The sequence below is a fragment of the Zeus faber genome, assembly GCF_960531495.2.
Source record: "Zeus faber genome assembly, chromosome: 7".
Taxonomy (NCBI): Eukaryota; Metazoa; Chordata; class Actinopteri; order Zeiformes; family Zeidae; genus Zeus; species Zeus faber.
Window position 1 is genome coordinate 20811285 of NC_137203.1, and position 25888 is coordinate 20837172.

The 25888-nt window shown below is 45.3% G+C and overlaps 1 protein-coding gene across 1 annotated transcript in view; it reads right to left on the minus strand.

Annotated features, from left to right (window-relative positions):
- adgrv1 (adhesion G protein-coupled receptor V1) overlaps positions 1-25888 on the minus strand; it is a gene marked incomplete at its 5' end in the record, with an annotated part of 122963 nt that overhangs the window by 45044 nt on the left and 52031 nt on the right. Inside the window, 14 exons of the mRNA XM_080004252.1 lie at positions 15254-15354; positions 15590-15750; positions 17624-17763; positions 17918-18170; positions 18343-18527; positions 19315-19722; positions 20570-20812; positions 21304-21475; positions 21583-21700; positions 22012-22284; positions 23016-23587; positions 23963-24110; positions 24302-24473; positions 25055-25198. Of these exons, the coding sequence (XP_079860378.1) occupies positions 15254-15354; positions 15590-15750; positions 17624-17763; positions 17918-18170; positions 18343-18527; positions 19315-19722; positions 20570-20812; positions 21304-21475; positions 21583-21700; positions 22012-22284; positions 23016-23587; positions 23963-24110; positions 24302-24473; positions 25055-25198 (3090 nt within the window). The remainder of the gene's footprint in view (positions 1-15253; positions 15355-15589; positions 15751-17623; positions 17764-17917; positions 18171-18342; positions 18528-19314; positions 19723-20569; positions 20813-21303; positions 21476-21582; positions 21701-22011; positions 22285-23015; positions 23588-23962; positions 24111-24301; positions 24474-25054; positions 25199-25888) is intronic.

Below are 25888 nucleotides of genomic sequence, written 5' to 3' on the forward strand. Positions count from 1 at the left end.
ACATCAACCCCTTCAACCCCAATGTGAGGACATCAATCCCTTCAGCCCTAATATAACGACATCAACCCCTTCAACCCCAATGTGAGGACATCAACCCCTTGAGCCTGAATATGAAAACATCAACCCCTTCAACTCCAGTGTGAGGACATCAGCCCCCTCAACCCCAATGTGAGGACATCAACCTTTTCAGTCCCCATTTCGAAGACACCAATCCCTTCAACCCAAAGTGAAGATATCAACACCATCAGCCCCAATATGAAGACATCAACCCCTTCAGCCCCCATTTCGAAGATACCAATCCCTTCAACCCCAAAGTGAAGACATCAACCCCTTCAGCCCCCTTTTTGAAGACATCAACACCCTCAGCCTAGCGTGGGAACCAGACGGATCTGCAAACTCATGTTTCATTCGCTCTGCAGAGTACGTCTTGCCACCCTCCCATTCAAACACATTTCCACCTGACCCTGTCAGGGTCTGGCGAATAATGACGGCGATGCAGAGGAGAGCCGTTGACACACCTAACCAAGATGGCTGCCCCCGACGTGGAACGGTCTGTTGAATCCCCTATCGCGACAGTATTGAATGAAATGGACGGTATATTTAAAAATATATATATATTTTGTTGATAAGAAAGACGCGTTTGCCGTGCTTCCAACAGGATTTGGTAAAAGTGTAGTTTACCAGCTCACTCGCTTAGCACTACGTCACACATTTCCTTGCTCTGATTGGTTTTAGGTCCATCCCATTGCCTCCAGAGACATTTTTGTCTGCGCCCATTGGTAACACCCCTTGGAAATTAAAAATGAACTGAGAGATTCCAGACTAATACGCATTTGCAAATTGGTCTGGTGATGCCAGGCTACCTTCAGCGCCCATTCTGAAGACACCAATCCCTTCCATCCGAACAGGAAGACCTTTTTTTTATGTTTTTTGCCAGCTCGATCAAAAAAACCTCTTGTTCTACTTTTACCAGTATGGCTGACTCTCTTTTACGTCCCATTCCCAAGTATGTAAGAGTATACTTCTCTTCACAAAGTTGTTGTCATCTTCTTCAGAAGGTTTGGCTGCTTGGATGTTCTACTCCCCAACATCTGCTGTGCACTAGTCTGGAGGCCACGGACTCATTGAGCTACACAAGACACTTGAAACAAGCACATGCAGAAGCATGCTCGCTCTTTCACACACACACACACACACACACACGCACAATTATAAACACAAGGCTATAAAAACATTATAGCCAGCTGCTCAAGGTCAGCTCCTTCAACACACACTGAATGGTTTGGCTGACTCTCATCCTCCACGAACAACTGTGTGCGTGTGTGTGTGTGTGTGTGTGTGTGTGTGTGCGTTTGTGTGTTCAAGTTTGGGTAACCTACAACGAACAGCTGTGGTCTACAGTGCCTGTGGTCGCCTTTGCACCCCTGAGGCTCATCAGACCAAAAAGCTATACTCTATACTGCAGACATGGTAAAATCATGGCCGCCATTCCATAGCAAACCTGCTATAGGCTTATAGGCCGCTCAGCGCTGAATGCGTCGCATAAAACCTTATCCCTGTGTGTTTGTTCAATAATGTGCTCAACTTACATGCTAGATCCATCATGAATCCAATAGAGAGGGAGTGGCGTGGGGGGCGGGGGAACCAGCAGGGATCTATATTGGGGACACAACCTCCTGACTTTCTCCGCGCTCTCTGGCCTCGCACTCATCATCCCACTGATCTGATTCCGTGGAATTCAATTTGACAGCGTGGACATCGGTTACATCGTGGCAATGCTGGCAAGGCTGTGGCTCACGCAAACACATATATTTTGAAGATTTGCACACGCAGATGGATGGCGGTGTTTTGTTCCCATGGTGAACAGCTGCACTGTTATCACAAAAAACGATGGTGTGGTTGGCTGTAATCTGCTTGGTTATTGGGGGAGATAGCGGCGCAGCAGCTAATCTAACGGAAGGGATGTCATTATCAGCAGATCTGATCATGTCGAAGGACTTGATTATGGCACAAGCTGGCAGGGATCCCTAAAAAACAGCCTCATCCTTCTGCTCGTGCGACCGGATATCGATTACCGAGGCCGATCCCCTCTGCACCCGATTGGTCGAGGTGCGGTTCTTCTCGAGCATCAGTCAATGGACAGCAGTCAGCCGATCGATACGTGAAGAGCTGGATCAAGTTAAGTACTGACGGATCCATTCAGCCTTCCATCTGCACGGCTACAACTTTTACCACAGCTTGACGGACAGCGTCAGAGTCGGAGCCGCAACTGCATCTTCATGCACGATTGCAGCACCAACACACCTATTGGGTGTCCAATTAGCATTGTTTCAACAAATACAAAAAAATAAAAGGACTTTAGTTTCTCTCCCGCAGGTTATAGTCTGGCCGAGTTTGATCATGCCGTTGTTGAGGATCTTGTTTGTGTACACAAAGCCGCCAGCTGTTTACAGCTCAAACATCTGTGAGGGTTTTCTTGTTGTTTTGGAATCATTTCTCAGAAGCCAGATGAAAATACTTTGGCTTTGAAACCAATCTGTAGAGAATACTACACAATATGTAACTATTGATCAGAGAAGCTCATTTATTCCTGCTGTTGAACTTGACCCTCTCTGTGGAGCTGGAGTGATCCCTACAGGTGAACATTGGTAACTGCAAGGGTTAGAGTAATCACAAATCAATAATGAGTGTGTGTGGGTGTGTGTGTGTGTGTGTGTGCGTGTGTGTGTGTGTGCGTGTGTGTGTGTGTAAATGTGTGTGTGTGTAAATGTGTGTGTGTGTGTGTGTGTGTGTGTGTGTGTGTGTGTGTGTGTGTGTGTGTGTGTGTGTGTGTGTGTGTTGTGGCAGTTGTCTATGTTTCTTATACGTGTTTCTATAACTTTGGAGATCTGCTGTTCTTACCCCTTGCGGATACGTCCAATTCTTTAAAGCATCTCCAACATTTGTGTGTGTTGTCATAGCAACGTTCATTTTAACTGATGCCATCGGCCTGTTCAGCACCTAATATCCATTGATCAGTGACCAAGCAGATTAAATATACTTTAGCCAAGAACAAAAGGTTTAAATATAGACTACAGCTTGATTTGATTAGGCGTCATTCCATATTTCCTTCCTCCACCCATTCAAAACTGCCCCGTCCTTTAGGAAGCTGTGCGAAAGTATGCAGCACTTTCATTTTCTATTTTCAGGTCTATTTCTCCGTCTTACCCAAGACTGGGAAATCTGAAAAGGACTCCATAATCATTAAACTAGAGTAATAGTGTAACTTAGAAAATTATCATGCAGTACAAACAACTACATGCTTTGCAATCATTCATGCTTCTTCAAACCGATTGTATTGATGCTTCATTCCCAGAGGAAAAAAAAGCCAATCCTTTATAGAGCAAACTGGTTCATCCATATCCTTTTGCAAAACAATTCAGGCGCTCATCATACGCCGCCAAGCGACCTAACATGGAAAACGTGCTAAAGTAAACCGAGTACAGCGCTGACCTGAATAGCTTTGGGGTAAACAAGTTGCATCAAATCAAACACAACTCCAGCGGGCCAGTCACGTTTTTCCACCCCTCTCTAACAGATATAGGCCTGCCAAGACAAGCTGGCAGGATCCAAAAATAGAGCGGGGAACTCAGTCAGAAGTCCGTAAAGTCCCCCGGTCGGTTTGTCAGGCATGGGGGTGAGAGCCCCGCCGACACACCAGTTCTCAACCTGACTACGGACCATTTGCAAAACAAAAAAACTGTCCTGATGGACATATAGTCAACAGCACACACTGGAAGGGCCACCAGTTAAACGTTCTGATGCTTTTTACCTAACCTTAAAAAATAAAATAAAATCTGAAATAAACATCCATAATAATTTGACCGCAGCTCTTACGCAGAGATGTTCCATAAGGTAATTCCGTCACACAAAAAAAAAAAAATCTCACCCATGCATTTTCTTGAAGCACACACTTACTTGAACAAGATTCAAATGCAGATATACAGTTTATAAAATAATAACCGCAAAGGGAGGATCTGAATTGTTGACCCTTTTTGATGCCTTATGAATTTAAAAAAAAGTTCGACTCTTCTCCTCCAGGTTAAAATTAACTTTAGAATTATAACTTTCCCAAAGAGAGGAAAAAAAAGTGTTTTTCTGTTTCTGTAATATACAAATGTTGTTCCATTATTCTGAACAAGTGACTGAAGTGAAGTGCGGAACCACACTCAACAAGCTGCTCCAAAGCGAAATATTCACCAGATACTAAGTCCTAAATGTAGGAGAAAGGCTACCGTGACCTCCTGCTGATGTTTGCAGTGCTTTTTCTGGAAAATGGGGAAAAGTTCAATGCTTCCTGGGCGGTACTTTGCTCTTCGGGGTCATTTGCTGGTGGGACACCACAGATTTTGAGCGTGTAACACAGTGTCCCGAGTTCAAGCCGGGCAGAGTCTGCAGGCCCACATCTGTTAGGAAACCAAAGTGGGAGTCATCGGTCCCAAAAAGAATGGGGTGACATACATCCCGGTAAAACATTACATGCAGGAACACACACGCACGCACGCACGCACACACACACACGCACACACACCCAGTGAATTCAATGAAACATTTCCAGACGGATAAATACAGTACAGGTTCAACAACATTATCAGACCCAGAGAGTTAATGACTGATCAAAATGGCTTTCTAAGTATCAGGAGTCGGTTCATTAAGTAAACCTTTGGTGGCCACCGGACAGATCTGCTCCACTCTGTAGGAGCGTGTAACGCTGGTAGAAGAATGACTCGAAATGGCGGTGAATGAGACCAAGGGTGCTCTTGGGTATTGCACTGCCTTTGAGTCATACAGTCCAGAGAATACAACAGGGAGGCTTACATGAACTGTGAGCGGTACAGTTGGGAGAGAGCCCGACAATGTGATGGCACTGGCTTGTTACAACTCTGATTCACATCCTGGTGATGAGGGGGAAGCGCGGATGATCTGCTCGTGGAGTACGTGACAAAGTAAATGTCGCCATTAAAATGAACCCGAGTGGCCGGACAGCATTCTTTGAATCAGCGCTCTTTGGGTTAGATAACTTCCTGTAACAGTATAATGGTAACAGGGGGGGAATTTTGAATCCCTGTTGTAGTGCAGTGGCTCGCCTATAACTCGGAGTCAAACGATCCGATGTGAAGTACAGCGACAAATCACACTAGGAGAACAAGTCTATTAAGATGTTCCCTGTTAAAATTCATTTGGATTGGGTTTTTTTTTAAGCTGTATATCATCATACACTGCGTTCCAAATTATTATGCAAATGATATTTTTCTCCTATTTTCCTAAATAGTCGATGCAAATGACAGTCAGTATAATTTTCAAGTCATCAACCGTTAGGCTATAATTCGAATGTTATTAAACAAACCTCACAATGATAACAGTATTTTTTTCAAAAGCAAAAAACTCAAAATGCACTGTTCCAAATTATTATGCACAACAGAGTTTTAAACATTTTATAGGTTGTAAAGAACTGAAAATGGTAATTTGTTGAATTTGCAGCACTTGGAGGTCATATTTACTGAAATCAAAAGCTTTTTCAATCAAAAACATCTTAACAGGCCAAGTTACATGTTAACATAGGACCCCTTCTTTGGTATCACCTTCACAATTCTTGCATCCATTGAACTTGTGAGTTTTTGGAGAGTTTCTGCTTGAATTTCTTTGCAGGATGTCAAAATAGCCTCCCAGAGCTGCTGTTTTGATGCAAACTGTCTCCCACCCTCATAGATCTTTTGCTTGAGGATGCTCCAAAGGTTCTCAATAGGGTTGAGGTCAGGGGAGGGTGGGGGCCACACCATGAGTTTCTCTTACTTTTATGCCCATAGCAGCCAGTGACACAGAGGTATTCTTTGCAGCATGAGATGGTGCATTGTCATGCATGAAGATGATTTTGCTACGGAAGGCACGGTTCTTCCTTTTGTACCATGGAAGAAAGCGGTCAGTCAGAAACTCTATATACTTTGCCAAGGTCATTTTCACACCTTCAGGGACCCTAAAGGGGCCCACCAGCTTTCTCCCCATGATTCCGGCCCAAAACATGACTCCGCCACCTCCTTGCTGACGTCGCAGCCTTGTTGGGACATGTTGGCCATCCACCAACCATCCACTACTCCATCCATCTGGACCATCCAGGGTTGCACGGCACTCATCAGTCAACAAGACTGTTTGAAAATTATTCTTCATGTATTTCTGGGCCCACTGCAACCGTTTCTGCTTGTGAGCATTGGTTAGGGGTGGCCGAATAGTAGGTTTATGCACAACTGCACTAGCAGCTTCAAATACTTGTTTGCTGCTTTGTAATGGCATTTTAGCAGCTGCTCTCTTAATCCCATGAATTTGTCTGGCAGAAACCTTCCTTCCATTATGCCTTTATCTGCACAAACCTGTCTGTGCTCTGAATCAGCCACAAATCTCTTTACAGTACGATGATCATGCTTAAGTTTTTGTGAAATATCTAATGTTTTCATACCTTGTCCAAGGCATTGCACTATTTGATGCTTTTCGGCAGCAGAGAGATCCTTTTTCTTTCCCATATTGCTTGAAACCTGTGGCCTGCTTAATAATGTGGAACGTCCTTCTTAAGTAGTTTTCCTTTAATTGGGCTCACCTGGCAAACCAATTATCACAGGTGTCTGAGATTGATTTCCATCCATGAGTTTAATTGAAAAACAAATGTTTATTATAATTCAATCCCATTTGCATAATAATTTGGAACGCGGTGTATATATTTGCTGAAATTCTGAAACTGTTTTAAACTTGTTTTTTTTATTATTGCATGTATTTGCTTACATAACTGAATATATCAGCAAAAGTGATTGTCTGCTTGTGTGTGGATTGTGAGTCCAGTAGATTATTTATGTATTTATGTTTGTTTAATCAAATGTATTTTTTATATTTACATTTTATAATTAATAATCCTATATAAAAAAACATGTAACTATGTATATTTACAATTTGAATACAACTATCATTATTATTATTATTATTATTATTATTATCATTATTATCATCATCGTTATAATTATTATTATTGCATTTGAAATGAAAAATTATATGGCAAAATTGATTGTGCCAATAAATCACCCTGATAGAAGAAATATGGAAAGAAAACGGTATGAGTCATGGCACAAAATAATGTTTTACACAATATAACTGCTTTGTTATTAGCAGCAATACTGTAGAACAAAATGAAGGCAGGATTTGTTGTTTTAGTATGTACTAAGAGATGAGCGTAACCATGGTGATCCAGGAGATGCTGTAGAGATGGGGGGGGGGATTGAGGACTGGGTGTCAGTAGTCGTGTAACTGTAAACCTCCTTGTAAACTGTGTACACTGGCCTTTCTGCAAATGCACCAACACACACACACACACACACACACACACACACACACACACACACACACACACACACACACACACACACACACACACACGGTCCCACGGCCCTGACCGCTACTACTTTATACCATGAAATCATTAGTCTGGGGCTGAAACTTGGCACAGATAGAGCCCAGAAATCTACTCTTCATTGTTTTTTTTTTTAAACCAATTGCAGCTGAAGATGGACTCTCGTAAAAAAGTTAAGCGAAAAAAATAAAAATAAATCACGATTATTGATTGGAGGAGTGTGCTCGTCCGTTGTTGCAGTGTTAGGATTGAAAAGAGGGGGAGAGAGGAAGCAAGAGGTAAACACAATGTCCTCATCTCCTCCTTGGCTTTCGCTTCTCTCCCCATTCCTTTCAACGCTTGTCGCCCCACGGGGACACCAGCTCTGACGCCATCCAGACACCCACACGCATACACTTTGTTAGAGATGATTGATTGATCATCCGTTGCACAAGAGAATACAAACTTCCTGAGGAAGAGCGGCGACGCAGTGCACACTATTCTAGTCCCTCTTGCGTCTTGCTTTCTCACAAAAAAGGGAAAAGGTCAGGTTTTGGATTACATAATTCCCTTTTCGCCTCCTTTTCAGCTGGAGGACAAAGTGCGACTGCCGCGCAAATCCCACCCCCCCGCCCCCCCCCCACCCCCGGATCACGCTATCCGCGGGGGCCGAGGGGAGTGTTTCTGTTTGCTCGGGTCCGCCTGGGAGCAGGAAGCCGTTTATAACCAGGACCAGGAGACACCTAAACAGCACGCACACGTACAGGAACGCAACACAAAACCGACGAGATAAACAACTCCGAACTGAGATTGTGGGAACGTCTGAACAGGATGAGAGCTCCGATAAATCACAATGGACGAAACTAAATGTTGATTGGACGGAGAAAGGACTTTTCTTTCCCACACTGACAGCCCCAATGCCACGGCCCCGGGGCCCGAGGCCAAATGAGCACTTCTCTGCCTACTAGGGAGCACTTGCCATTGAGTCGTTCATATGTTAGATGGCACAGGGCATCTAGTTTCACACTAAATATGGAAGTGTCAGGTTCCTCGTTTGTGCATGTGTCATGAAACTAAATAAAACTAAATGTATATTGGACGCCAACCTCTTAACTTTGTTTTTAAGTGATCTATCAACAATGTGCTAACAGACGCCATCAAACCCCACCATAATAGAATAAAGGTCAAATTTTTAGTATTTGGATTTCAAGATCTCAGTTTTCTTCATTTTGAACCACCCTTTCGATCCTTACTTTGTAGACACGTCGTTATAATGCGTCCGCGGACAACGCTCTTTTCATTCCACGAGATCTGTCTTCGATATCCTGTCTTCCAACCGTCTGGCCTATTTTCCCCCCTCTTCAAATCTCTGCACTCTGTATTCAGTCAGACGCGTGCGCCGGCTGTAGCGTGTTCACATTTTTCAGGAAGTGCGCAGAGCTCCTGCAGAGCTGCTGCAGAGCTCGTTTAAAGCTCTTTTCCGAACGCCACGGACGCCATCTGCGGTTTTCTCGGAAAGCGCCGCGTAGATTGGGCCAAAACACTGATCACACGCACACAGACACGCACAAACCGTCCGTAAAATCACATTCAGCTCGGCGTTCACTCGTGACATCTTATAAGACAAGGAATGGACCATAAACATCACTTAATTCAACATTTTTATATAGAAATGAATCAATAAACTGAATTTTACTTAGTAATGACTGTTCTGAATGAAAGACGTGTGCAATAATGATAATTCACTGGTTATAGGGATGTTGTACAGGGCAAGGTAGATGCAGAAAATGCTAAACTTTATTATATTGAAAAAGCTTATTATTACTCGTTCAACTTGACAGTTAAGTAGGGGAGAGTATTCCCTTCTATTTGTATGTTGGGGTTAGTTGAAAGACTAAGAGAAGCTTTCGGTCCCAAGCTGACTCACATAAGGAAACCATTTGGTGTTTCATGGACTAAAAAGGCCTGTGGTCTACAATGTGAAAAGTTTACACATGTCGCAAAGGGAGCCATACTGCAGGTCCAGTGTATGTCTTCACAGCTACACACGGCACATCGTGCACGGGCATCCAATTCCTCGGTCCAGATTCTTAACTGGGCATTTCAGCAGTATAGTGCCTAGCAAGGACTGGGCGGAGTACAACAAAGGTCATGAGTATGAACACAGACACACACACACACACACACACACACACACACACACTCTCTCAAGGTCTTGAGTCCCTCGTGCAGCACCTTGACCTGTTGTGACAAGAACAAAAAGGGAAATCGAGCCTTGGTCAAACGAGAGAAAGAAATGAGAGAGCTAGAGGGAGGGAGAGAGAGAGTGAGAGAGGGAGAGGGGCTAATCGGACAGCACATGGTCCATTGAATTGAAATGTTTCTACATCGCTGTGCGGCAGAATAAAAGTGCTGCTGTTTGTATGAGGAAAGTCTGCATTACTCACACTACTAAAAGCAGCAAAACTCCGTTCCTGAATACTCTGTTCCTGTTCCAGACGAGGCCCGCCTCTGGAATAACATGATCCTTCTGGAAATGCTCGGGGACGATGCACATACCTCAGGCACATACCGATAAAGATCGGGGCGGTTACACAAGACCTGACCCTTATCTAACCCAGTCCATGCCGTTGCTAATGAAGCCCGGGCCCACACATCAGCTGACACGCACACTGTGGATGTACAGACGGCTTTGGTTTATATTAGAAAGAGCCAAATCACTTTTTAAAATATACAGCAACAGCTTTATCCCTGGTGTTGATACAGCCGACTGCTATTCTGAACACTCTGTATCGCAGACCATGTTATGAAAGCATCATAATTTAATGTTCTGTCTCTACAATTTCTCCAGAGCATACATTAATAAGTGGCTGGGTTATAATACCTGATTACCTCATTGCGTAACACATGCCTTTAAATACCAAATACTGATGAGCCCCCCTCCCCAACTACAGATGACAGCTAGAATGCTGACCTGACATTCACTACGTTGAAGGACGAATCCAATGACATCAGGCTGAAACTGCAGAAGAAAGCAAAACCAAGCAAAGTTGTACAACTCGAGTGGCTCTTCGGGTGGTTTTGGGACAACTCTCGACTTTTCAACCCTCCTCAATGCAAGGAGGAGAGCGAGAACGAGTGAGAGAGAAGGGCAGCCGAACAGACGCAAAAGAGAGATCGGCAGAGAGGCCGGTATCACCTTTCCCTAGACGATTACCCATTAAACAGTGCAAGTGGAGAAACTGCCATGGATAATAGATAAGATAATCGCTTGTTTACCTGGGTTGGGTTTTTTTTTGGACTGTAGCTTCAAGGCCTAGGGGGAGAAGTACACACCCCTTGCTCTAAAACGGGTGACAAAAGTAAATATCGCTTCAATACTTTTCTAAGCCACAGGTGGAGGTCTGTGCATGCCTAAGAATCTCTTTTAGGCTAATGAAGTTGGAATCGATTTACTGTATGCCACATTAATATATTGTATATATAATATAACAGTGGAAAAATAGGAAAATACTTGGGTCTGAACGCATTTTGTTAAACAAATCCCCATGGACCATGTACCCTGCTCTAAAGAAGTACTATATACTGTGTCCACACTACACTTTGTACACAACGCATACAAAGAAAACACACAAACACAATGAACGAACATGGGTTGGGAAGGGGCCAAAGGCACTCTGTATAATACAGAGAAGTTGCTTGGAAAGATTAAAGACTCAAATACAGTCTCAATGGTACATGCCGTGCCAGTTCTGATTTCCTTGGCAAAATGTCTCTTATTGCTGCCTGCGTGAAGAGCACTAACATGGCTGACACACACACACACACACACGCATCCACACACACGTGCCAAAACGCACACGGGCAGATCAGCCTAATATACATAGGCGCTGGGTAAATTTCCACTCCGCAGAGACAATCTTCAGTTGTCCTGCTGTGGGGAGAGGCCGGCTGGGCTGCCGGTCACCGCGCCGGGTCAGTTGTATGGGAAGAAAACCGCAAACACAAAACTCAGTCACACTATCAGCGAGAGTCCTGTTCACGCAGGTGGTTTCTCTTAATGTGGGGGTTCTGATGTCTCCGGCTCTGACAACGTTTTTTCTCTATCCCTCTTAAACGTATGCACCCCCCAGCCACCCCTGCTGTCTTCCGATCCTCTCCCAACACAACCACCCTTGGCAAGTCCTACCTCCCTTTAATCACTGTAGAATTTGCAGAGCTGCCTCGCAGATCACTTCTTTTAACCTCTTCTGAAGCCTGTGCCTCACCACCACTGCAGTTTAAAGTGTGTACAACGCACTCAAATACAATCAAACCGCCCACGTCGGTTGCTCATCGACTTCACCGTGAGGACGACAGGGGACATTTTATTCCTGTTCTTTCCCTGATCCTTGACAATGGAACTGGCCTCCCTGCAGTACATAATCAATCCTGTGCATCGTTCAATCTGCTTTGATGACTGAGAGAAAATGCGGACGCGAGAAACAGAAGCGCCCTCGTCACATTAACCTTGGCGCTTGTGAAAAGCGTCTGCTTAGCGTCTCCCTGTCGGTTCTTCTCCTCCTCTCTCCCTTCACATCTCTTGCTGCTGCGGATATGGCACCGTCCTCAAAAAGTCAGATGAGATTTTTGCCAAATTAAAAGACTTGGGAGTGGTCGGCAGAAATAGTGGAGCATCCTGTGCACCAAGGCCACTGCGGAGACAGTGAAATCTTAGGGGTTAGGAAAATGTGCCCCAAAACTCTCCCAAACCCATGCTACTGTCATCGATCCAGTGTTTTTCTTCAGTAACCATTTTATGCTTATGTCACAATTTTGTAGGTCCCAAGTGAGGCGAACAGCCAGTGTATCCTACTGTTCAGTGGAGTAGAAAGATTGCTCAGTATATATTAGCGATGAATAAAAAAAAAATGGGAACGCTGAGGGAACGTTGCGATAGTTAGGGGTCATCACATTTAACGACGTTAAACAAGATCGGCTGGTTCCACTTCAACGGCGCTGCTTACCGACTGCCCGTCTACTTCATGCGCTAGTAAGTGAGGAGGAGCAGTAGCAGTGAGTTCTCACTGTCGCCCTCTGCAGGCAGGTTCGCAGTAATGCATTGTCAAAACCCGTCGTTCTCCATGTAAGTGAATGGAGTCAGACAACTTGAGAGGAAGAACATGTTGTTCAAACTGTATCTCTTTGTGTCGTCTCCAATGTTTTTTGTTGTACGACCGTAATACATAAAAGATTCTGCTTTCAATAGCTACAAAATGCGACTGCAATTCAGTTACACAGGTTTTTATTCAATCAATGCACCTTGCAGTGCCTTGCAGTGCAAGGACAGAGGAGGGACAGGCGATCAGAGAGATGTATAGGTAGTTATATAACACGTGTGTCTACCTCCTCCTAGCTATTCATGGCTTCCACCCACTCTCCCATGTTTCCAGAACTTCCCGGCTGGGCTGTATCTGCTGCTCCAGAGAGAGATTTATCAGGCCGGCAGCTTTAATTTTCGGCCCACAGAGGGCAGTGACAGTGACTAATCATAAGCTCGGCACCGCAGGTCACCAACCTGCTCTGGCCGGGTCTTCAGAGCACAACCTACAAAAATACCGTTCAAATGAACAGACATGACTGAGATCCCAAATCTAGACATGGGTGCAAATGACCATATGACCAAATGAAAATGCTATACTAATTCCATTTGATCTAATTTTGGGACTTCTAATACAAATGTTATTGGATATGTTGGATATGTTACTTATTCCAAACCTCAATTTAACCAAATCTATGCCGACACTAGCCAATTACAGCAATTACTGCTGATTTTCACAGTGGTCGCCCAATCAAGCACCCGGTTGTTTGAGTCAGAGGTGTGTTGGCATTGACATGATACTGGCTGTGCAAGATAAAATGCATCACAATGCACAATCCACAGTGCTATGTGTCTCTGCCTAGTTCCAGAAGAGAGCGTGTAAGAGGTGACCTCTCCACCGCCTGCTATTACAGAGTTGAGATACAGACTCCCGACTCCAGAGCTCTATATCATGAACCCTGCCATCACCACTCCAATCACACTTGAATATATAAAGCAGGTTAAATATAACCCACATAGTGGAACTTGGCCTGTTTACTCTGATAGATAATGCTGAACTTATTGAACTGTTCAGCTGTGCGTCTAAGAATTCTGAGCCAGATCACGTGCGTGACACGCACACACACACACACACACACACACACACAGGCCCATAAGTGATACTTATTAAAACACGTAAGCCCTCTCATTTGTACTCCCTCTTGCAGTATATTTTAGAATGACACCCACGTTCTTCACACTCTGTAGTGATGAGTTTTCCAAGAACCACGGCATTAAAGTCATAAAATGTATAAAAATTTTAATAATTCAATGAAAAGTAAATTAGGTCATCATGAGGTGCATGAAGTGAGCAAATTAATGGGAGATCGGACATATCGTCTTTTGAGAAAAGGTTTTCGTAGACCAGTGCCAGAACACAAACCCACACTACTGAGGCACGACATGCATACCCCAGATCATGAATCAATGAACAAAGAATTCTTCAATTAAATTTTAGTATATATTATGGCCTAATATGTATCAAATAGGTGGTCCTCGATATGAAAAAGGTTGGGAAGCAGTTCCAAAATGTCTGTGTGCAGAATTCTTCAATTGAAGATTTACTATCATTTTACACCTTATTATCTTATCGTGTATATTGATGCCATAGATTAATCGTATATATACAGTATATATATATATATATATATATATATATATATATATATATATATATATATATAAATAATAGTGAGTTGCAGTCTTATTTTTCAGCACATCCTGCACTGGACAGTAATTTTTCTGCCAAAACATTCCCAGCGGCACCAAGAACCAGAAGAAAATAGCACTTTTCATTTTAAGTATTTTTCATTAGTTAGACCTTCGGTTTTGAACACAGCGTATCAGCTTTTGGTCAGCTAGCCTTCACTGGAGGCCACGCAAGCAGCGGCTCACACATTAGAAACAATATCCCACAATCTATCACGCAAACATACAGTACAGTATTATCAAGGAGACAAAACTGAACGGAATTTTCCATCCAAAACCCTTTCAGGTTCAGGGGCTTTGGTGGGGGCCATAAACAGGTCGGGTCCAGGGTGGTCAGCCCCGAACGACAGTCTGCTTCCAAGGGGCTCGTGTTTGTCAACCAAAGACAATGGGGACCAGTGGAAAATTACCACTGCTGCAGTCACGCACGCTCAGATATATACTCACACACAAGTGGACTCGCCGAGAGCGTGAGCACCTCGACACCAACCTCCCCTAAAGCCACATATCTATCTCACTCACTGATAACTAGACAGCTTGCGTTTTTATGGGCCAGGGTGCGGGGAGCATGGTTCCGTTGTCAGGGACCCGCAAAAATGATGCAGCTGGACAATGCTTAGAAATTATCGGTGCAATTCCTAGTGTCTGGGGAGGACTTTTGGCATGTGTTTTTGCATGTGTGTATTCAACATTATGCGCAGCGCAAGCTATTGATCCACTGAATTTTGAAAGTGAATTAGGTGTGAGATGGATGCTTCTATACCGTATCTCTTTCCAAAGGTCTCCTATTTATTTTGTTTAATTTCCCTTAATATTATTGCTTTGGAGAGAGACCCAGACAAGGAAATGATAAATGCCATGGAAACAAATGGTGCATTTCCAAGACCGACAACAAGGGGCTGATGTGGGAGTATGAAGGCCTCAGCATGAATCAGCGGTAACACACTGTGGGTGTTTTGCTTCTTACTGTGGACTGAGGAGAGCAGGCTACTTCTTCAAAAAGGGGAATCTATTACCTGGGTCCCAAGGCAGCCCACGAACATGTGGGTTAGCAGTTTGGCAGCGAACATCGGGAAACGGGAGCACAGCAGGTGGGAAATAATGGCCAAGGCAAAACCTGACAGGGGGACAGGAAAAACAAGATAAAAAAACATGTCATCCGGTAAACAAGTGTTGATCCCACACAGCCAATTTGTTAACTAGAACAGCCAATTCAAAACAGCGTGGGAGGAAATGCGGGAGACGAAACCCATGCAGAAGGAACATGGACGATAGGCCAAACAAAACACACCAAGACACGTATAGAAAGGAGAGAAGAGAAGCGCACACGAGGAGTCGTCGCGGCTGCGTACCCGAAATGCAGATGAACCCTGAGGCGTAGAAGGCCTCGTTGTAGGTCGCCAGAGCCGCCATCTCGGCGGAGGCGGTGTAGACCGACAGGTGGGAGCACGCACACTCCACATAGCTCCCATCGTCCTCCACCACCCGGCAAAACTGACCATCTGATAACCAGCTAGAGGAGAAGGAGGGGTAACATAATGAAAGGACGGAATGTGAAGTCAAACAGGGAAGAGACAAAAAAGATCGACACATTGGTGGCGTGACAAAAGCACAGGCCGTGGGCGAGGAAGGCCCGGAGCATTATTTCGTAGGAGCCTGAGCACCATGAGGTGTCGTAGCTTGTTTGGACCGTGAAGGAAACCTGTGTCTAAGTTTGTCCCGAACCGAAGACTTAAACCCAAGCTGTTAACTTTCTTTCAGAGAAAGCAACTCCGATCTGGTTTGTGATCCCTTACTGTTCTGCTTAGTTCCCATAAGCCACTTTCCCACATCAAATCTGTAATGATTCAGTAGGTAGTCATTCCGACATTGGCCTCCTTTATGGAGAAGTTCCGTATAGAGTCTGTTCCCACATAGATGACTGTTACGGATACAGTACGTAATGGATTAGGGTTAAAACGTTATGTCCAGCTTAGATGCCATTGTTTGGACAATCTGAATTATTATTATAATTTTTTTCCTAGCTCTCAGAGACCAGCGCTTTGGTTACCACCTCGCCTTCTCGGTTACCTCCGCTGAGTAACCCTAACCCAAAGTTATTAAATCATTATGAACGTGTCCGAACACTCACTGTCTCCGGAGAAGGAGCTTTCTCCACCCGCTCTACCTCTCCCTGTCTGCTCGTTCCCTCTCCGGCTCTGCTCTCGAAGCACTTCATACCTCCCGAACTGACAAACACTATGTAGTGCCCCTCTCCACCCCTTACTCTAAAAGGCACAACTTGGGTGTGTGTCGCATTTCTAAATGTTTAATTTTCTCGCCGACCAATGTTAAAACACAAGTAAAGTAAGTTAAGTAAAACCACACTGTTTGTGCTTTGCCGATACTGATTCTAATTCAGCTCTACCCCTACTTTATGTACTTGTCCCGGCAATGTTACTGCTTCCATTCACACACACTTCCATTCACAGCCGTAACGGCATTTTCCTGTAAATTATACTAGGTCGAGAGTGGGGAAATTTACCGATAGAGTTTTATGGAACATCGACACCAGCTCCTTTTCCCACATGACACTAATATGGAACATTGCGTAGAGTTACGGCTTTTAGTGCAAGTGGGAAGTGGTCTTTAGTCTCTCCTTTGCGTTCATCTCCCTCTCTCTCTCTTTGTTTTGTTTTTTTCAACATCATCTCATCTGTTTTGTTATCTGGAATGCATCTCCCTGGCCGCTGTTCCTGTTCCTGAACGAAAGCGGCCAAATCTTTTGACTGTAACACACTGTTCCTGCCAAGGCCCATTCCACGTCACTGCAAAGTCCTGGGTGAACGCAGGACTCGGGGGTGGAGCACGCCGAGCAAACGTGCACAAAACAGGAAGTAATTAGACTTAACCCAAGCTCCCACCCGGACTTCTGGGTGGGAGGGAGCTTTCGGGTGCAACGTGGGGTGCACGAGGGTAATGGCCTCAAAAGCCACATGTACATTCAAAGCAAGACAAAAATAAGAAAAAATATCAACAGACAATATAAGAAAATAAAAGTAGTTTTCCTTGTATGTATATAGTGGGTAGTTATTTAAATCTGACAAAATTATGTGCTATAGGGCAGTGATGTTAAGATGCTAGTGGTCGGCGAGGGTACTGCATGTGAGCCACCAAATCATAGCTAAAACATAACCATAAAAAAAAATCATTAATTTATTTTGTAAAATTTTTATTAATTTCAGGGTGTTTTTCCAAAAAATGTAAACTAATTTCACAGCTCATTCGTTGTGTGGAGATCCTTTAAAAACAGTTTATACTGAAGAGGCCACACAAATGGACCGTGTCCTTCAATATCAAATTCATCAGTAAGTCACTCATTTGCAAGTCTTTCTGTGGTGGCTTACCTTTCAGCCGCCTGGTTCCAGAGGAGGCACAGCGACTGGCCCGGTTTGACCCGCGGGCCCGAGGTGTGAATACGATACACTACCTCATTGCCATCGGTTAAAGGTCGCGAACCTCTGCCCTGTAGGCTGACAGTGAATACCTAGAGAGAGAGAGAGAGAGCCGTCAACCTTAAAGCATGGGGAGTTGTCTGAATAACATATATTGGAGCAATACTGCCCCCTGGTGTCTAATCTAAACATTTTAAATTTTGAGTCGAGATGATTGAAGTAGAGTATGCCGGGGCCTTGCTGTACCTTCCCATTCAGGGCATAGGTTTTATCGTTGGTGAGGAACCAGTGCTCGGTGGTGTACTCTGTCAGCTGAAGGTGGCGGCAGGCCAAGGGCTGCAGCGCCCCGGCAGTTGGCGGCGGCACAGGCAGCAAGGAGTCCGGCAGCCGAAAGGTATCTTCGTTACGGCCCAAGAAGGTGTGGCCATTAATCTGTGTGGGGTACCAGTGGTAGGCCGAGATGGACATAAAAGGGCAGGTGTCCAGGATGGTGCGGCCCCTGGGTAAAACCATACAAGGGCAAGTGAGACAACATAGAAAAGCTCAAGATCAAATTCCATTGCACACAGAGCGGACCGCCAGTCAGAACCAGAACGACAGAGGAAGAGGAAGAAGACCCCTGCAACCTTTTAATGACACCCATGGCTCCCTTGAAACCATGGAGTACTGACCTCTGTCCCTGCTCTCCGCATTGGCTTTTGGTGAGGAGGGAGAAGGCAAATCGCTCGGCCACCTCGGCAAGATGGCTGATACCCCTGGTGTCCCCTCGGCTGGGATTGGCCATGGAGCACAGCAGGTCGTAGGTCAGCCCCCGGCTGCTCTCCTCCAGAGGGACCCTCTCTGCCTCCGCGAGGACCTGGTCCAGGGAAAAGGCACCGTGTACATCAGGGCTGCATGGCTATGACGGACTAGTTCTACAAATCGAACAATCGTTTTTCAAGTTATTTTTGCCTGAGAGATTCACACACAACCCAATTGAAAACAACGAGGGTTATATAGTATGTAGAGTGTTTAAGGAGGCTCTGTAGCACGCATCCTTCTACTGCCCCTGGCTCATGTCATCGTCATCATGTTCTGTTTTATATCTCAGTGTTATGAAGCCTTTTTCTTCTTGAGTGCCAACTTTAAGTGGTGCCCTTTTGTCTGCTTCCGTCTTTTACCATGAATCTCCTTCTCTCTCTGACGCCTCCTAACAAGTGCTCCCCTTTCTCCAGAATTTGCCTTCCTTATTTCTCTTTCTCTGTTTGTTTTCCATGGCTGTTCAACTTCCTCCAGCTCTCTCTTCATCATAAACTACAGTGGCACCCGCAGCCTGAAGAGTAGCCTCTGGGATCGGAGCAGTTTTCTGAAGAGGGAGCTTGTCCCGTAGACGCTGGAAAGGCCTACGGGACATGACGTGTGCCCTTAAGCTGCCTGAAACAAACACTGACTAATGGATAGAAGTAGAAGTACTGTACACACAGGCACAGTATCCCACACTTTCACTCGATGGACTCACAGTTTCAAAACACAAACTATATACTACAATGTACTATAAAAATGCTATACTGTACAATGCAATAAACCATAGCGGACCAAAATAGGAAAAGTTAAAGTTTGTAGATTCATGACTATTAAGGACATAATTAACTTCTCCCTCTCACCTTCCCCAAAGCTTCCAGCACGGCTGTCATCTGTTCAGGAGTAAGTCCTGTGGTGACCTTATTGACTAGCCCTTGCACCACTCGGTCCAATATGGCTGCTTTCAGGGGCTGCTGCAGCTGGTCCAACAAGGCCCACACGGCCTGTGTCTCTGCGTCCGACACCACGGTCACGTTGGCCAGCCCGAACTCGGGGTGCACTCTGGCCCCTCCCGTGGCCCCATAGAGCTCCACCCGAAAGCGCTTGGGCGTGGGATTGGACGAGGCGAGGTCCGGCGTCAGGATGACGTCTAGGGAGGCGCTGTGCTGTCCAAGGTCAAAGGCCAACTCGCCCTCCTGCCTGAGGAAGTCCATGCCAGCCACAGCGGGCCATATCATGGAGGGACCCACAGCTTCTGCCCGGGAAAGCTCCTGATGGAAAGACAAAGAGAAACTGGGTGTGGTTAAATATAAGGGATAAACAAGAGAAAGCCTTTGCTATGTGACACAAGGTTTTTGTTCTTATCAGTCATTTATTATGAACATATAAATATATCAGATACACATATAATTAGACTGGTTTGAGATGCTTCTTGCATGTGATGTGGAACTGCCACGCGATCATCAGAAGGTGAAAGTAATAAATTAGTAATACTATTAATATTATTATTATTATTATCTTTTTTTTTATTAATAATAATAATAATAATAATAATAATAATAATAATACAAAATTAAATACATAAAAATAAACTGCACCAGAAGATTAAAAAAAGGTTAATTAATTCAAGCAAATTGAAATATATAAACAAACAAACAAACGAATATAAAAATAACATTAGATAACCCAATGAGTGATCGCAGGAAATAATTGTACATTGCAGACATGAGGCACTGCTGTAAAGGCAATGACATAATGGTGTAATTACATTTGACTTCACCAGTTAAGGTCAAGATATGTTACAAAGGTAAATTAAATGATGGACTCATTATCTGAAGTCCTGCGGTAACTAGATAAGGTCTCAGGGGGGGAAACAGGTTAAAGAGAGACAACACAAATATCAGATCAGGATTACAGTTGTTTTAGAGGAGGAAATTGTATTGGGAGAAATCGATACAGTAAATGGAATTATCCTCGAGCTAAAATTAGATTTCTTAGGAAAAGGTTAGACCTGTGTGGAATCCACAACCAACGAGTCACCCGCTCGACCCATTTTAATTTTAGCATTTGAGTTTTTAGTTTATCTAAACCTATACATTTAATGGGTAGAGAACTCACCAGCATGCGGTAGCGTACTGACATGCCTGTGGCCGTGCTGGCCTGTCTGTAGACCTGTAGGCTGAGCCGCGTGCTCTTCAGGGTGACGGTGGGAAGTCTGGAGCCCAGGGCGAAATACACCAGGCCCCGCGGATCGTCGCTCTCGGCCAGGGTGACATTGGCGAAGCGGGAGGTCTGGTTGATGGCCGCGCCGGCGCCGACCTGGTAGATCTCCACCAGGAACCAGGTCTGGTACTCCGGCTCCTAGGGAGAGAACGGGAGACGTGTGTCAGACCAAAATGCTAAATAAAACCATGACGCAGTGCTTTGTATATCATATAAAAGACGTGTCAAATATCTCAGGGTGGTTGCAAAAAGCCTTTAATAGCCTATTCATGTCGTCTCCTCGAAGGAGAGCGTGTGGGTAGAAATGCAGGTTGAATCAGAGGCAGTGGAATGGCAGACTGGGAGGCCAGAGGACAGATGGAGAGGGGGAGGATGTTGCCTGAGATCGTGATGAGGCATTTTCTATTGTCATCATCTACTGTGATGACAAGTTAACTCCAAAATAGCGACTTGAGCGGGCAGTACAAGACCAGAGAACTGGTATGGAGAAACAACACGCCACTGCCAGAGAGACGAATAAAGAGTCCCATTCATCACAACGCATGGAGAGTTATTATCAGCTTTGTGTAGGTGTGTGCATATAATGATACATATCATGATCATCATTTCACTCATTCCCTGTCATTTACCTCATCTTCCCGGACCTCGACGGTGAGGAGACAGACGATCTCTCCCCTCCTGCACAGGACGCTCCCCGAGGTTTGGAGCAGTTCCCTGGACAGGTCCACGCCGTTGCTGACGAGGGTTGGAGCGCCTTCGCTGAAACTAGCTCTCCAGGAAACCTGCACGTCCTCAAAGGCCCTAAGAGCAGTGGGACAGGGCACAGTTAAAGGCATAGAGGCAAATGCAAGCTGTTAAAATGTTATTATGTTTCATTTGGCTAAGTGAGGACATTCATTTAACGATACCTGTTTTCCTGTCTATGCAGGTAAAGAACCGTGCTTCTCTTCTCAGAGTCCTCATCCAGAATCTGTCCTGCCAGGGAATCCACACTGAACCCAACTATACCATTGTGGAAGTCACTCCCTGTGAGACAGGAAGGAAGGAGAGAAAATATTGGGAAATGTTGGTCTTCAGTGTTGCGAAATGTGCCGTGATGTCTAAAAAGGTGATGGTGACTGCTGTCGCTGAAACAATGTTCAATTGTGATAGGATGGTATGAGCAGAACTGAGGCAGGTAACACAACACATTTAGACATAACTAGGTGAGTCAGCACTAGAAAAACATTGATTTTGATCCGGAGATGACGGAAAATAAATGAGTGAACATATAATGTGTTTAACGCATAGGAGCATAACTGTGACAAGAAAACCATCTTTCAGTCTTAATTTTTTACCCAGGATGACGATTTTGGCGAAGGCCCCAAAGCCCTGTTCGTCGTGCCTGTCTGTGATCTGTGCCCCGCCCTCAGGGTCGCTGAGGTAGATGAAGAAGACCTCCCGTCCCTCCGGCTCAGAGTCGTCCACAATGAGGACGACCAGGTCCGCCTCGCTCTGCCCATCCTGCAGGGTTACCACGGTGGACTGCAGGAGGAAGTCCTGCCCCTCCCGGGCCAAGGTGCCGTTAGGCTCAAGGGCAAAGGGAAGAGGTGAAGTCGTAACACTTCCAGCTAAAGGAAATGCAAAGAAAAGATGTTTCAGTTGTGGAATACTTGATTCTGTATGGTCATTAGTGGGAATCAGTGGTCAGTTATTTCTGAACACTGACTTCCAATCTGTTAATATCGACCGTTGCCACGGCAACAACTTCTAATCTGATCGTTAACTTCTCATCATTAGCTCATGGCGCCATCATGCGACGCTACATAGAAACTACAGTGGAAGACTTGAAGAGATAACTGCCGACATTAATATCAAATGCAATGTTTTTTTTGTTGGCTAAATAGTTTGATATGTTACTGCAGTGTCAGCTACATTACTGTGGACAACAGTGACAAATAATTATGAATTATTCGGAGAAATATTCAGGATAGTGTGCAGCCGGCTAGTCATTCTCCCAAAACAACCCCCTTTAGACTGATACGGGCTGATCACAAAGTAAGGGGTTATTTTTGCGATAATGACAGGGTTAGGGTTAGGGTTAGGGTTAATTGTACATTATCCCTTAGATATATGTCAAACATATGCCAAAGAATATGCCAGATACCATCCATCTGATTTGAAACACCACACACTGAGCCAGATCCTAGTCTAGAAATCACTGAACTGAGCCGTTTTCACTTAGTAGGCATGAGAATCTCACTCATCCTTGCAGCTCCCGGTGGTGTTATTACGTGAACAAAGCACTTAATAAAATCCCTTGTAACACAGTGTATTTACAGCGCGATAAACGAGAGCTCACCTGCGTACACGCGGACGCGGACCCTCACGGCTCCAGCCAGGCTGACGGCCCTGCGGACCCTCAGCACTGTCCTTCCCCCCTGCTGGGCGCCGCCGTCCCGGTCCTCCGCCGTCTGGGTCAGCCCCGGGCCCACGCTCAGCAGCCCGCCGGCGGCATCGCTGGCCGCGATACTCACCGTGGCCACGCTGTGCCGGGGGTGGAGGCGGGGGGGGGAGGCGTCCGGCCCGAGCACGTCCGGAGCGAGGACGCGGACGTCCGTCAGGTTGACGTAGAAGTACTCGTCGGGCTCGGACAGGGAGTCGTCCAGGATGGACAGGCGCAGGGAGGCGTTGGTCTGGAGAGGAGAGGCGAAGACCAGCCGTCCGTCCCCAACGGCCGCAAAGTCCTCTCCAGCCGCTGCGCTGCCCGGCGTCGTGGCGTAGGACACGCTGGAGCGGTTGCTACGGGAACCGTAGAGCCGCTGGACGTAGAGGGTTATGGTCTGGACGTCCTCCTCGATGACTAACTGCCGGGACTCCGGGGAGAACTGGTACACGCCCAGCGGCTCCACTTCGGCCACGGTGAAACCCGACCTGGGACGGTGCATGGACGGGGACGGTTTCATAGCGACAGCTTTCATTTTAAACTCTTGTTGCAAACAGAAATACAATGCCTAATCGTTTCCTGCATAAGACTGAACCGATCTATGGAGGACGATTGAAAAGACACATTTTCATGCAATGTATAAGTCGGAATTCAGTATCCAGAACGCCAGAATTCTGACATTAAATTTGGTTTTCTCATAATTCTGACAACTCAGAATACAGGGCTTTTTTCTCAGAATTCTGAGATCGATCTTCAAACTGAAATGATCTTGTTTCGCATGGCAATATCTTTTCCTCATCACCGTCTTCATAATAAACTTAAATATTCATTCTCTTCCCGAAATGACACCGCTAAGGGCTTACCTGAGTCGGGCGGTATTTCCTGACACAGAGCTGGAGCTGGCGGCGGTGAGGTGCACTGCGTGGGCGACCGACTGGGACTGGGACACATCGGCTAAAGCCGTCAGAGAGAACGCCTTGCTCCTCTCCCCATGGGCAAGGGTCACCGAGCCTGCATATTCATAGATTCATATTAATATAGAACATCGTTAGTATGTGTATTCATCTTTGATAGAACCACAGGCTCATAGTTGATGGCAATGATAACGATAAGCCGGTACAACAAAACAGGTACGGCTACGTTTTTTTAGGATTTGACTCAGTCGGATTTGTCTGGTTAGGATGCTGTGTGGAGGATCTTGCCTGATTTTGGGATGATGGTTCCAGGTCTGAACCCAGGCGGGATCTGTCCCGGAGGGTGCCCTGCTCTCCAGGCCACGGTGACACCCCCGAAAAGCCCCGTTCTGGTCACTCTGGCCTCACACAGCCCCGTCTCCAGGTTGAAAACCTGGAGGGCCAGGGAGGCAAAACCAACCTGGACAACACGAGAGGGGAAACTTTGTTTATTCAGCGTCCACAAGAATATTGACGCAACACTGTGTTGGAAATGAGAAATGAGGAATTACATTATAGCTTGTCTTACCGCTAACAAGGCCCACTATGTATTGGGGCTAATTTCATGGTTAGAGGCGAGGTAACCAAGTTACCCTGCTGTGATAAACAAGCCTTTTCAAAAGTCATGACGTGAGGAGGTTGAGTGTTCGCAGCGAAGCCACAGATGAAGCACAAACCCAGTTAACGTAGATAGAGGGCTATTTTCTAGGCAAATGAAATGTGACACAAAAGCCATTACAGGGAGGCTGGAGAGGATGCAGTTAGGTGGATCTGTGGCCAAAACAAAGAAACAGCGGCCGTGCTGTAGACACTCGACTACAATTAAGTGTCAGAAGGGGCTTCTCGGGCTTCCAAAGGCGGCATTGGGGCGTCCAACCAGCGCCACCTCCTTCCACATAGGAGGACCCTGTCTTAAAACAGACTTCCACTGGTTGAATAAAATCAGTCGTTCCTGTGCATCTACTGATCTCCAGAGATTCACATCTGGGTGTTTTGACTCACTTCAGTGTCGGCTGCCTCCTCGGGTGTGGTCACCACGGCAACGGTAGACCCCAGAAGTAGGCGAGGCGGCGCGCCGATGAGAGCGCTGACCAGTCTGACATCAGTCAGCCTGGCTGTCAGGTTGTCTCCCACCCCCAAAAACACCTTCAGGGACAAAGACAGGAAATAAAGGAGAATAAGATTAGACTAAAGTGATATAGAGCAGCACGACAACAAGATAAAGCACACAAAAAGATAATGATTTGAACTCGTTGTCTCAGGGTAGACAAAGAGTTCAAATCAAATACAATAAGTCTAGATCAGTTTCACCATTTTCATGGCCTTAAAGGACCATATCAAAGTCAAATTGACAGATTGAGTGGTGGCCTTTTACGATTCAGCACACATATTTTACATTGTACATTCTTAGCTGTTTAATTGTTTCTAACATATTATTTTGTCAAAGGTACTTCATTTTGCCATATTTTATATTTGTTTAAGCAATGCAAACTGAGGCTTTTCAAAATGGAATTAAAAAATACAAAGTAGGTCAAAATTAAGTAACTTGTGAACTTAAACAAAAATATGTTTTAACGTAATTGTCAGCGGAGCCTTTTAAGGTAGGTATGTATCATTTTAAAGGTTGGTTTTTCACCATATAGTTTCAAAAACTTCTGACCCTCATGTGCCCATTGTAGGAGCTTTCAGCGGTGGACAGGGGTCAGCATGGGCACTCTGACCGGTCTGTGGCTACGCAGCCCCATATGCAGCAAGCTGTGATGCACTGTGTGTTGTGACACCTTTCTATCATAGCAGCATGAACTTTTTAAGCAGTTTGTGCTACAATAGCTCTTC